Raw genomic sequence first — 12,930 nt, forward strand, 5'->3', positions numbered from 1 at the left:
CTACTTCTACTATACTACTTCTTCGTTTACTACTACTACTACCACTACTACTACTACTACACTACACTACTACTCCGCCCCCTCCTCCTCCTCCTCCTCCTTCTACTAGTACTACTACTACCATCACTACTTCACTACTCGTCACGCCTCGTCAGGGCCTACAGAGGGATCACGCGTGCTAGAGCCGGGCGTTGAGTGTCACGGGGCAGGAGGTTTGAGCTGAGCGCGGCACCCCGGCTATCGATCACCTCACCTCTGCCTACAACGCTTGCGCGCACCCACACTGGCTTAGGTCTGGGTCATAGAGGAGCAGTGTAAGAGGTGCAAGCGTGCCCTCAAGATAGCTATAGACTGTGGGAGAGGGAGTGCCGGTAGTCAGGATTCTGTTATGTAATAGGATATGTGTAGAACAGGAATTAATGTGTCTGACTACTTTCTAGTTTCCGTTTCTCCATAGCAAGTAATCTTTTTTTGGATATACAATTTTTTTTTTTTTAACTTTCAAGTCATTTTTATCTATAATATTCGTCGTAAAAAAAGTGGGGGGGGGGGCATGAGTCCTCTGAAAGTACTTCTGTTTTGAAATATTTCGTGGAAGCGTGGCGTACCCCTCATCCCTCTTCTCTTCTCCCCTCCCATCCCCTCCCCTCCCTCTGCTTGACACAGGTACCGGGTCTTCCCCCCCCCCCCACACACACACTATTGGGATGTTCCTGGAACTGCCTCGTGGGGGGTTTCTGATGCGTTGCGGCGTCTTTTTGGTATTTTGTTGAACTTCACTGATTTAGTTTAGGTCTTTGCCAGGAAGGTATCATCGTCAGAGGCTCGCCGGAGAAGTACATTGGGATTAAAGACCATATCATCACCTAAGTTCGTATGCTTGAAAGGGCTCTCGTAGATGTTGCTAGACTTTTCATGGACGGTTTTATGATCCTAGTGATAGTGTTACACGACTTCTGTACCATGATCAGGAAAAATCAACCAGGAAACCCCGGTTGATCTTTTCTGTAGCCTTGCATAATAGTCGTTATAGGAGCTTGATACGTTTAATAATATGGAACTAGGCTGCTTTAGAATAAATCATATCTTCTCAGGCCGGGGCGTTCATTCCCACAAAGATATTACGCGGCAGGTGCTTCGGCGGCACGCGATCTATGCCTCAAAGCACCTGTTTGATGCGGTAGACTTATACGTCAGAATATATTTTTGTCAGAACAGTGAGAATAGATTTTGAGCATTGATTTTATAATATTTCCATCACCATCATCATCCACACACACACACACACACACAAATGTTGAGCTGATAATATCAAAACTAGGGTCCCCAGGAGGTGATGACGAGTCAGGTTTGTGTGTGTGTGTGTGTGTGTGTGTGTGTATCCATTTCAGGAGTAGTAGTAGTAGTAGGTGTGTGTGTGTGTGTGTGTGTATCTCTCTTTCTTCCTTTTCCCTTCTTCCCACCTCCTCTCCTCCTCCTCTCTCTTTCTCTTTCCCTTTCCCTTTCCCTTCTTCCTCCCCTTCTTCTCCTCTCTTCCCCGTTATCCCGTCCCCTCCTCTCTCTCTTCCTCCCTCCCCCCTTCCCCTCCCCTTCCTCCTCCCTCCCTCCTCTGAATCTCTCTCTTTCCTCCCTTCCTCCTTTCCCTTCCTCCTTCCCCTCCCTCCCACCTCCTCCCGATCCTCTATCTCTCTCTCTCTTTCTTTCTCCTTCCTTCCCTTCCCCCTCTCTTCCTCCTTTCCCCCCACCTCCTCTGAACACACACACACACACACACACACACACACACACACACACCCCCCCACTCCTTTACTAATCGGAGGAGGAGGAGGAGGAGGGAGGGAGGGAAGGAAGGGAGGGAGGAAGGGGAAGAGGAGGAGGAGAGAGGAAGGGGAGGAGGAGGAGGAGGGGGAGGAGGTGGAGGAGGAGGAAGAAGAGGAAGAAGAGGAGAAGGGGGAGCAGGAGGAGAAGTAGAAGGGGAGGTAGGGAGGATCAGAGGAGTGAAGGAGGGAGGGAGGGAGATGGTGGAGGAGGAGGAAGAAGAAGAGGAGGAGGAGGAGGAGGAGGAGCAGGAGGAGATGGAGGAGGAGGAGGGGAGGTAGTGAGAATCAGAAGGGTGGAGGAGGGAGGGAGGGATGTGGTGGTGGAGGAGGAGGTGGAAGAGGAGGAAGAGGAGGTGGAGTTGGAGTAGGAGGGGAGGAGGGAGGAAGGGAAGGAGGAAGGGAGAAAGAAGGTCGAAGGATGGAGAGAGAGAGAGAGAGAGAGAGAGAGAGAGAGAGAGAGAGAGAGAGAGAGAGAGAGAGAGAGAGAGAGAGAGAGAGAGAGAGAGAGAGAGAGAGAGAGAGAGAGAGAGAGGGTGAAGGAAGGGAAGAAGGATGGAGGATGGGGGGAGAAGGAGGAGGAGGAGGAGAAGGAAAAGGAGAGGAGGGAGAGGGAGAATGCAGCACAGGAGAATGAAAGGGAGAAAAGGAGGAAGGGAGGGAAGAGAGGAGAGGTGAGAGGAGAAGCTGGAGGAAATGTTAAAAAAAGGGGTGAGGAGGAGGAAGAGGAGGAGGAAGAAGAGGAGGAGGAGGAAGAAGAGGAGATGAATGATTCCTTATGAGAGGGAGGGAAAGAAGAATAAAAGAAAAGAGAAGAATTACGAAAAGAGAGAGAGAGAGAGAGAGAGAGAGAGAGAGAGAGAGAGAGAGAGAGAGAGAGAGGGGTGGAATGTGGATAAAAGGAGGGAGGGAAGGAAAGGGAGGGGAGGAGATGGGAGAATTATGTTTTATGGAAGAAGGGAGGAGGAGGAGGAGGTTAGGCAAGTGAGGGAGGAAGGGAAGGGAGGAAAAATGTAAGGGAGGACGGGAGGGATCATGAAGGGAGGGATGAACGGAAGTGGCGGGCGTGAAGGGAGGGAGGAAGAGGGAGAAAAGGGGGAGAGGAGGGAGAGAAGGAAGTGAGGAAAGAGGATGGAGGAGGAAGGAGTGAAGGAAAAGGAGAGAGAGAGAGAGAGAGAGAGAGAGAGAGAGAGAGAGAGAGAGAGAGAGAGAGAGAGAGAGAGAGAGAGAGAGAGAGAGAGAGAGAGCGCGAGAGAGAGAGAGAGAGAGAGAGAGAGAGAGAGAGAGAGAGAGAGAGAGAGAGAGAGAGAAGATACGAGGACCGGAAGTGGAAAATAAGTTGAGAGAGAGAGAGAGAGAGAGAGAGAGAGAGAGAGGGTGGGGAGGAAAAGTTAATGGATGGAGAGGGGGAAGGAGGGAAGGCGGTGGTTACGTGGCAAGGAGATGGAGGAAAGAGGAGGTGGGAGGAGGAGGAGGAGGTAAAGGAGGGAAGAAGTAGGGTGTAGTGGAGGAGGAAAGAGATAAGGTAAGTAGGAGTGAGGAGGAGGAGGAGGAGGAGGAGGAGGAGGAGGAGGAGAAATAGATGACGGTGACAGGAGGAAGGTGTGTATAGGAAGAGACAAGAAGGGAGGAAAGGAGGGGGGGAGGGGAGGGAGGACCGGGGGAAGGGGGAAGGGGGGAAGGGGAGGAGGGAGGGATAAAGAATGTGAATGTTGAAGAAGAGAGGATGGCAAGAGTGGGAGGGAGGAAAGGGAGGGGGAAAGGGGGAGGAAGGAAGGAGAAATAGAGAAAGAGGAGGAGGAAGGAGAGAAGTATTGGAGAGGGGAGGTGGGAGGAGGGGTTGTAAGGAAGAAGGGGAGGAAAGGGGGGAGGGATTGGTACGTGGAAATGGGGAGGGGGATGATAAGAGAGAGGGAGGGAAGTTAAGGGAGGTGAGGAGGGAGAGAAGGAAGAAGGGAAGGAGGGAGGGAGAAATTGGAGGGGGGAAGAGGGAGGAGGGGTGGTAAGAAAAAGGGAGGGAGGGAGGGAAGGGAAAGGAGGGACGGAGGGAGGAAGGGAAGGGAAGGTAGGTGAGGAGGGGAACGAAGGGTGGACGGAGAGAAGGAAGAAGGGAAGGAGGGAGGGAGAAATTGGTGGGAGGAAGGGGGAGGAGGCATGGTAAGGAAGAGGGAGGGAGAGGGAAGGGTAGGAAAGGGAGGTAAGGAAAGAGACGGCGGGAAGGAGGGAGAGAAGGAGTACGGAGGGAAGGGAGGAAAGAGGAAAGTCAGGAAGGAGACAGAGAGAGAGAGTTGGGTGTATAAATAAGAGTAAAGGAGGGAGGGAGGGAGGGAGGGAGGGAAGGGGTAGGGGAGGAAAGAGGAGGGAGGGAGGAAGAGGGAGGGAGGAGGGAAGGCTAAAAGAAAAGAAGGAAAGAATACTAGGAAGTGAGAGAGAGAGAGAGAGAGAGAGAGAGAGAGAGAGAGAGAGAGAGAGAGAGAGAGAGAGAGAGAGAGAGAGAGAGAGAGAGAGAGAGAGAGAGAGAGAGAGAGAGAGAGAGAGAGAGAGAGAGAGAGAGAGAGAGAGAGAGAGAGAGAGAGAGAGAGAGGGGAGGGGTGGGGGTTGGCATAAGAGAGAGGGACGTAGGGTGAATTGAGGAAACTGGAGGAAGGGAGATAAGATAAAGGGGAGGTGAGGGAGGAAGGGAGGAGGAGGGAGAGTATATGAGAGAGAGAGAGAGAGAGAGAGAGAGAGAGAGAGAGAGAGAGAGAGAGAGAGAGAGAGAGAGAGAGAGAGAGAGAGAGAGAGAGAGAGAGATGATGATGATGATGATGATGATAGAGATGAAAGATTCTGTCAGGATTAATAACAAAAAGTGATACTGCATAAACATGAAGAAAGATGAGAAGGATTGGAGTGTGTGTGTGTGTGTGTGTGTGTGTGTGTGTGTGTGTGTGTGTGTGTGTGTGTGTGTGTGTGTGTGTGTGTGTGTGTGCGCGCGTGTGTGTGTGTGTCACTTATATAATATACTTGACATACTTATCTATACCAAGCCTAGGACACAAAAGGAAGCAAATAATAGAAGGTTTATAAGAAAGCAATAAGGTTCTATCCCTGTGTAGAAAGAGAAAGTGTTCCTATCAGATAAACGGGTAAGGAAAAAGAGATAAGGAAGTCTATTTTCTTTTTTTCTTAGGGTAGCTCTCTCTCTCTCTCTCTCTCTCCCCCATCTCCTTTCCCTCCCATCTAACCATTCTTTCTTCCGTAACACCCTCACACCCTCCCTCCCTCCCTTCCTTCCTCACTCCTTCCCTCCCCTCCTTCTCTCCCTCCTCCCTCCTTCCCTTTCTCCTTCCCTCCGGTGATTCATTCCCTGTCTCCTCTGCCTCTTTCCCACTTTCCCTCCACCCAGCCTTTCACCTTTTCCCCCTCCTTCCCCCTCCTTGTTCCTCCTCCTCTTTCTTCCCCCTCCTTTCCCCTTCTTCCCCCTCTTCCCCTCCCTTCCTTCTTATCCACGCATTCGTCGTCTCCCTCCACCCTTGCTCATCTTCTTTTCTTTGTTAAGTTCTTCATTTTGCCTTCTTTATCAAATATTAGCCAGCGTTTTTGTGTTAGTTTATCTATACATCTTTGTCCTTCTATCTATTATTCTACCTATCTATTCATATATCTGTCTTTCTATCTACTCATCTCTTTGTCTTTTTGTCTATCTGCATATCTACCTACCTACCTACTTACCTACTTATCTCTTTTTTTTTATTTGTATCTTTCTAACCTTTTACTACCTGTTTATGTGTATATCTACCTATACACCTACTTACCTGCCCACCAGCCCAACTCTCAGTTTACCCAGTCCCACCTGTTTTGTACCGTGCCTTCTCTTCCCCGGCCAGGACCGCCCTGTGGTGATATTCGTGGAGATGAACACTCCGGGGGACTACCACGCCTATCAGTTCCTAGCACGGGTGAGTGATGACCTACTATTACTACTACTACTACTACTACTACTACTGCTACTATTACTATGACTACTACTACTACTACTACTACTACTACTACTACTTCTACTACTACTACTACTACTACTACTATCAGAACCTTCACGTATATCCTCTTCAGTAGTAGAGTGGAATGAATTTTATAGTTTTTTTTGTTTCTGGCTTGATGAATAATGAGGCTTTTCTACTCTACCTTCTTCATCTCCTCCTCCTCCTCCTCCTCCTCCTCCTTCTCCTCCTCCTCCTCTTCCTCCTCCTCTTCCCGTGGCAGTGCCTTGGTGTTTGGGACCTGGACACGCGGGGTCACCATCGAGGACTCTTCCGGTTTTTCTTCTACGACACGGAAGTTGTTGTCATCGGTCACCCCTACAGCGACTACAGGTGTGTGTGTTGGGGGGAATGTTTTTATCACCTAGCGTAGTGTAGATTGCACATATATATATATATATATATATATATATATATATATATATATATATATATATATATATATATATATATATATATATATATATATATATATATATATATATATATATATATATATATATATATATATATATATATATATATATATATATATACTTGCAGAAGGATAGTTGGCAAAGGTAATAGATAATTAAGGCAATTGCTAATTCTAAAACTTGGTCGTGAGTTTGTGAAGTACAGTAAAGTATTTCCTAAAACTTAAAAGAAGCTGTGAATCCTTAGGTATTACCGTGCTGACGTGTACGAATGCCTTCCTCAAGTATCTTTTGTGGCATATAGTTATTGCTCTCCTTAGTTACACCATCTAGAAGTACTTAATGTGGAAGATGAATAAATATCATCATTCTTTAGTATGTTCTGAGTTCAGGTGAGTGTGCCCTGTGTACAAAAAGGGCTTGTTGGCATGAGTAGCTTAGAGTATTTAGAAACTTTCTCAAATTAAAATACCAAGGGTAACATGTGTGTCACAGCACTGCAACTATAAAGAGAGTTTTGCAAGGGTACAAATCCCTCTTCCCCGCCTTCTGTTGACACCTGTGTAAGCCAATTATTTGAGCAAAGGTAGTGCATGGGCCAGGCAGACAGGAGGCGTCAGGTTGTTGTCCCGAACATGCTTCTAACACATTTGTCGTGGGTGGCAGCTTCATCAAGCCGTGGTGGGTGAACATGATTAAGGTGAACAAAACGGCGGAGTTGGAGAAGTTGAACCTCATGCCGCTGACGCACCGTGCCCGCTTCAGGAGGCCCAGTCTGGAGCGTCAGGTGCCCTTCCTGGACGTGCCCATTCCTGTCTTCTGACCGCCTCAACACACTCCGATGCTGCCCGCCATGCTCGACGGTCGGCGTGTGTCTCGTGCGCACCCGATGCTGTGCGCTGCCCTTGATTGTGGTGGACAGGCCCTTGTTATTCCTTTCCCGGGTATCTCGATGCGTCTTTGCTAAGCAATCATCTCGTCATGATGGTTGATTGACACCTGCTCGATGCGTCTGCCCATGCAAGTTATAGGCCTACACACGGACAATTGTTGCGTGTGAACCAAGCGTATTTCGTTAAATGGAATGAAATGGAGTTAAGAAGAATCCTCTTTCGTGTTAAAAATACCTCATGTTGCCGCATAAAGAATTGCAATGCTCTGAGAGGTACAGGAAATGCGAGCCTAAGAGCGTGTGGTGCTAACTGCTTAAGCATGCAACAATGTGACTGGCAGTGGCAGTTAGGGAGCGTCTAAGACTCTCCAGATGATCCTGCTGATACCATGGACGGAATGAGGTGACTGAGGCCCCGTCCCTCACGTGCTGGCGTCCACGTGTGGCTCAGGGGATAGCCGATGCTTGCTGGCTGCGCTGCGTGTCACAGCACATGTCGTGACAGGTGTTTCAGACCAAGCGATGCCACAAGCTTTGGGGCCCTGAAGAATTTTTGTACAAGGCCCACTGCAGGGTGACGCAGGGAAGGGTCGATTGGCGCGGTGCTCAGGCAGGAGAGCGAGGCCCTGGAAAGTAAAGCAATGCCTTCTTCGTGCTTTATGAAAACTTTCAATATTTTTTTGTCAATGGGAACATTAAAAATTGTTCTGTCATATTCATTAATATTTTTTCCAGTTTTGATTTAGTCTTACTTGCTCAGGAGTTTTTAGTACAACCTGAATAAGATAAGGCATTTTTTTGTTATATACATTTTGTTTTTGCCCTTGAGCTGCTTCCCCTTGCTGTGAAAGAGTTCACTGACGAATCATACATGCGTTTTCATAGCTATTAACCCTTTACATCTAAACATTGCTAACCATCCACTGCCTGGGAGAAACCTGGGGAAGGTGCGCTGTGGTACCCGGATGTCACACCTGCCCTGTGTCCCGGGGCAAAGGGTTCCTCCTCACGACAGGCTCAAAGGCCAATGCGACAGAGATTTGCAGCGAGGACATGCGTAGCAATCGCGTATGCCCCTAGCTTTACTTTTACCTTCAATTACAGTATACGAGTTCTCTTCCAGTCTTTTTCCTTAGCTCTCCCTTTATGCTCGTGGACTGGGTGTTTGAGAAAACGAAAATTAAGGGGAAGTTAAAGTATTTTTCAAATCATAAGTTTATACGTCATTCGACTTTGCCAAGACACAATAAAATGACTTGTCCACGAGATTGCATTTACTGTTGTATCAGCTGATGGTTGTGTGCATGGGTAATAAATATATCAGAGATACCATATGCTGTTTCTTGGTGCAGATTGTTTTCATCATGGTTGGAGAGGCATTGTGGATAGAAAGTACATTGATGGAGGCTCGTGACCATGGTATGCTGGCTAGGCGGATGATTGGTGGATGGTCAGGTGGATACAGGGAGGCTATGTGGATTTATTGAGGCAAAGATGGAGGATTAATGGAATGAATAATGAATAGATGGAAAAAGCTTGTTAAACGAATTACTGGATACATGAAAGTTGGTGTGGACTGGTGGACAGGGGTAAGCTTACTGGATGGTCTTTTGCTAGGAGGAGGGTTTTCAGATGGGCTGGTAGACAGGAAGAGGATGTTTATGTGGAGTAGGATAGTCTATTCAACAGAAGTGTTCCTCTGGCGCCTCGTAGAAATTTGTCAGTCCTCTTCTGTTCAGCTAGATTCCTGTCCGGCTCTCAAGGATTTAGTCTGTCAATATCACACGCTGATTGCTCGTCCTGCCAGCACACAATTAATGTAGAGATGCAGAATAAATAAGTTTTGGGGTGAATGAATCAGTAGTGCTCATCATGGAAGCTACTGTGTAAAGTAAACGTGACTTGCTGCGTCCGTAGACTTTTACCGCGTCACTTTCTTGGTAACGGTCCGCCCGTATCATATTGTTTGCCATGTAGGCATTAGGAAGACGGCGGTAATCTGGTGGATATGTTGCTGAAAAAAAGAAAAAAAAAACTGCTGTCCAGTCTATGATGCTAAATGTGGCAGGAGATTTCCCGGGACTATGTTTTTCAATTATATGTTAATTGTTACGTATTCTCCAGAGCTAGCTGTTCGAGACTGCGTAGCAAACTGTATGTCGTTTCGTTACTAAATACAAACCTTTGGGGGCCGAGTGACGTAGCTACTACTACTACTACTACTACTACTACCACTACTACTACTACTGTTACTACTGGTATTACTACTACTACTACTACTACTACTACTACTACTGTTACTACTGGTATTACTACTACTACTACTACTACTACTACTACTACTGCGAAAGAGTATAGATAGTAGAAAGGACACTCACGCCAATCCCTATTAACTGGGGCGACGGTGGTGCCCCAAATGGCGCGCGCGTAACATAACTCGGCGGAGGGTAAACATATGACGGGCTCTCAGTGATGTGCTGATATAAATGGCATTGATTTTCTCAAGTAAAAGGCCTCAGTTATTATAATTTATTCAATATACAAAAAAAAAAAACAAGAAAAGGTTATTCATGTATTTTTAATCACATTTTATATATAAAAAAATATTGAGTTTACTCTAAAATATAGTCAACCACCTCAGCCAGTCAGCCAGTCACACCACCACCACCACCACCACCAGTCACTTAGTGAGTCAGTCACCACCACCAACACCATTCAGCCACCGAACCATCAACACCAGTCAGCCACCACCCCCAGTCACTTAGTGAGTCAGTCACCACCACCACCATTCATCCATTCAACCATCAACACCAGTCAGCCACCACCCCCAGTCACTTAGTGAGTCAGTCACCACCATCACCATTCATCCATTCAACCATCAACACCAGTCAGCCACCACTCCCAGTCACCTGAGCCAACGAGTGGTTATATAAACTTATTAGGAATATTATCTCTTAATTTTGCTTTATCTAAAATATAATTACACATTTTCAGGCTATTTACATAATTATAGCCTCTCAGACTTGCTGTAATAGGCCATACTTTTATTACAGGCTACAAGTGCTTTAAAAAAAAAATATTTCTCTTCGTTCTGCTTTATCAAAAATCTAATTTTTTTTCTAGGCTATCTATACAAGTGTAGCCTCTCCCATTTCTTATAAGAGGCTGCATTTGTGTTTTTTTTTTTTTTTTTTTACAGCAAAGGAGACAGCCCAAGGGCACAAAAAAGTAAACATTAATAAAAAAAAAAGCCCGCTACTCGCTGCTCCTAAAAAGAATCCAAAGAGGTGGCCGAAAGATAAGTCAGTTTCGGGAGGAAAGGTGTCCTGACACCCTCCTCTTGAAGGAGTTCAAGTCGTGGCAGGAGGAAATACAGATGAAGGAAGATCGTTCCAGAGTTTACCAGCGTGAGGGATGAAAGATTGAATATGCTGGTTAACTCTTGCATAAGGGGTTTGGACAGTATAGGGATGAGCTTGATCAGAAAGTCGTGTGAGGGCCATGGGAGGGGGAGGCATGCAGTTAGCAAGTTCAGAAGAGCAGTCAGCGTGGAAATATCGATAGAAGATAGAAAGAGAGGCAACATTGCGGCGGAATTTAAGAGGTAGAAGACTATCAGTATGAGGAGGAGAGCTGATGAGACGAAGAGCCTTTGCCTCCACTCTGTCCAGAAGAGCTGTGGTGGAGCCCCCACATGAGATGCATACTCCATACGAGGGCGGACAAGGCCCTGTATATGGACAGCAACTGTGCAGGGAGAAAGAACTGGCGGTACAGACAGAACGCCCAGCCTCGAGGAAGCTGATTTAGTAAGAGATGAGATATGAAGTTTCCAGTTGAGATTTTGAGTTAAGGATAGACCGAGGATGTTTAGTGTTGAGGAAGGTGATAGCTGGGTGTAGTCAAAGAATAGGGGATAGTTGTTTGGAAGATTGTGTCGAGTGGATAGGTGGAGAAACTGTGTTTTTGAGGCGTTGAAGGACACCAGGTTCTTTTTGCCCCAATCGGAAATAATAGTAAGGTCTGAGGCTAAGCGTTCTGCAGCCTCCAGCCTTGAGTCGTTAAGTTCCTGAAGGGTGGGTCTTCTATTAAAAGAAGTTGAATAATGGAGAGTTGAATCAAAGGCGTAGGAAAGGATAGGACAGTTCGTTTTGGAAAGAAGATAATAAATTAAAAACAGAAAAAGAGTGGGAGATAGGACAGAACCTGGGACACCACTGTTAATAGATTTAGGGAAGAACAGTGACCGTCTACCACGGCAGAAATAGAACGGTCAGAAAGGAAACTGGAGATAAAGGTACAGAGAGAAGGATAGAAACCGTAGGAGGGTAGTTTGGAAAGCAAAGATTTGTGCCAGACCCTATCAAAAGCTTTTGATATGTCCAGCGCAATAGCAAAGTTTCACCGAAACGGCTAAGAGAGGATGACCAAGAGTCAGTTAAGAGCTAGAGATCACCAGTAGAACGCCCTTGCGGAACCCATACAGGCGATCAGATATAAGGTCAGAAGTGGAAAGGTGCTTATGAATCTTACGGTTAAGGATTGATTCAAAAGCTTTAGATAGACAAGAAAGAAAAGCAATATGACGGTAGTTTGAGGGATTGGAGCGGTCACCTTCTTAGGTACAGGCTGTGTGAGGCATACTTCCAGCAAGAAGGAAAGGTAGATGTTGACAGGCAGAGGCGAAAGAGTTTGACCAGGCAGGGTGACAGCACGGAGGCACAGTTTTAAGGACAAGGGAGGCACTCCATCAGGTCCATAAGCCTTCTGAGGATTGAGGCCAGAGGGCATAGAAAACATCATTTTGAAGAATCTTTATAACAGGCATAAAGGAGTCAGAGGGGATGAGTAGGAGGAATATGCCCAGAATCGTCCAGAGTGGAGTTTTAGAAAAGTTTGAGAAGAAGTTCAGCCTTAGAGATAGATGAGACGGCAGTGTTGCCGTCAGGACTGAGGAGTGGAGGAAGATGAAGAAGTGAAGTTGGAGGAGATGTTTTGGCTAGATGCCAGAAGTCACGGAAGAGTTAGAGAAAGCAAGGTTTTGACATTTTCTATTAATGAAAGAATTTTTGGTTAGTCGGAGAATAGATTTGGCACGATTTCGGGCAGAAATGTAAAGTTCATAATTAGCATTAGTTTGAAGGCTCTGGTATCTTTTGTGAGCTACCTCTCTATCATTGACAGCACGAGAACAAGCGTGATTAAACCAAGGCTTTTTAGCGTGAGGAGTAGAAAGAACGAGGAATGTATGCCTCCATTCCAGAGACAATCACCTCTGTGATGCGCTGAGCACACAGAAGGGTCTCTATCCTGGAAGCAATAATCATTCCACGGGAAATGAAAAGCACATCTCAGGTCGTCCCACCGAGCTGAAGCAAATGCCAGAAGCATCGCCTCCGGTGGGTCCAGAGGATGTACAGGAGCGATAGGACAGGATGCAGAAATAAGATTGTGATCGGAGGAGCCCAACGGAGAGAACAGTTTGACAGAATAAGCAGAAGGGTTTGAGGTAAGGAAGAGGTCTAGAATGTTGGGCCGATCTCCAAGACGGTCAGAATACGTAGGTGCTGGACCAACTGCTCTAGGTCGTTGAGGATAGCAAAGTTGTAGGCTTGTTCACCAGGATGGTCAGTGAAAGAGGATGAAAGCCAAAGCTGGTGGTGAACATTGAAATCTCCTAGGATGGAGATTTCAGCGAAGGGAGAGTGGGTCAAGATGTGCTCCACTTTAGAATTCAAATAGTCAAAGAATTTTACATAGTTGGTAGAGTTAGGTGAGAGATA

At 46.6% G+C, this 12,930-nt stretch overlaps 1 protein-coding gene across 1 annotated transcript; it reads left to right on the forward strand.

Annotated features, from left to right (window-relative positions):
• The first annotated feature begins 5,690 nt into the window (after window positions 1-5,690).
• Window positions 5,691-8,365, forward strand: LOC127001841 (protein O-linked-mannose beta-1,2-N-acetylglucosaminyltransferase 1-like). Its single transcript, XM_050867031.1, has 3 exons — window positions 5,691-5,758; window positions 6,063-6,172; window positions 6,922-8,365. The coding sequence occupies exons 1-3, from the start codon at window positions 5,714-5,716 to the stop codon at window positions 7,076-7,078; spliced, it is 312 nt and encodes a 103-aa protein (XP_050722988.1). The 5' UTR covers window positions 5,691-5,713; the 3' UTR covers window positions 7,079-8,365.
• The last annotated feature ends 4,565 nt before the right edge of the window (window positions 8,366-12,930 follow it).

This window comes from Eriocheir sinensis, chromosome 21 (assembly GCF_024679095.1).
Source record: "Eriocheir sinensis breed Jianghai 21 chromosome 21, ASM2467909v1, whole genome shotgun sequence".
Lineage (NCBI taxonomy): Eukaryota > Metazoa > Arthropoda > Malacostraca > Decapoda > Varunidae > Eriocheir > Eriocheir sinensis.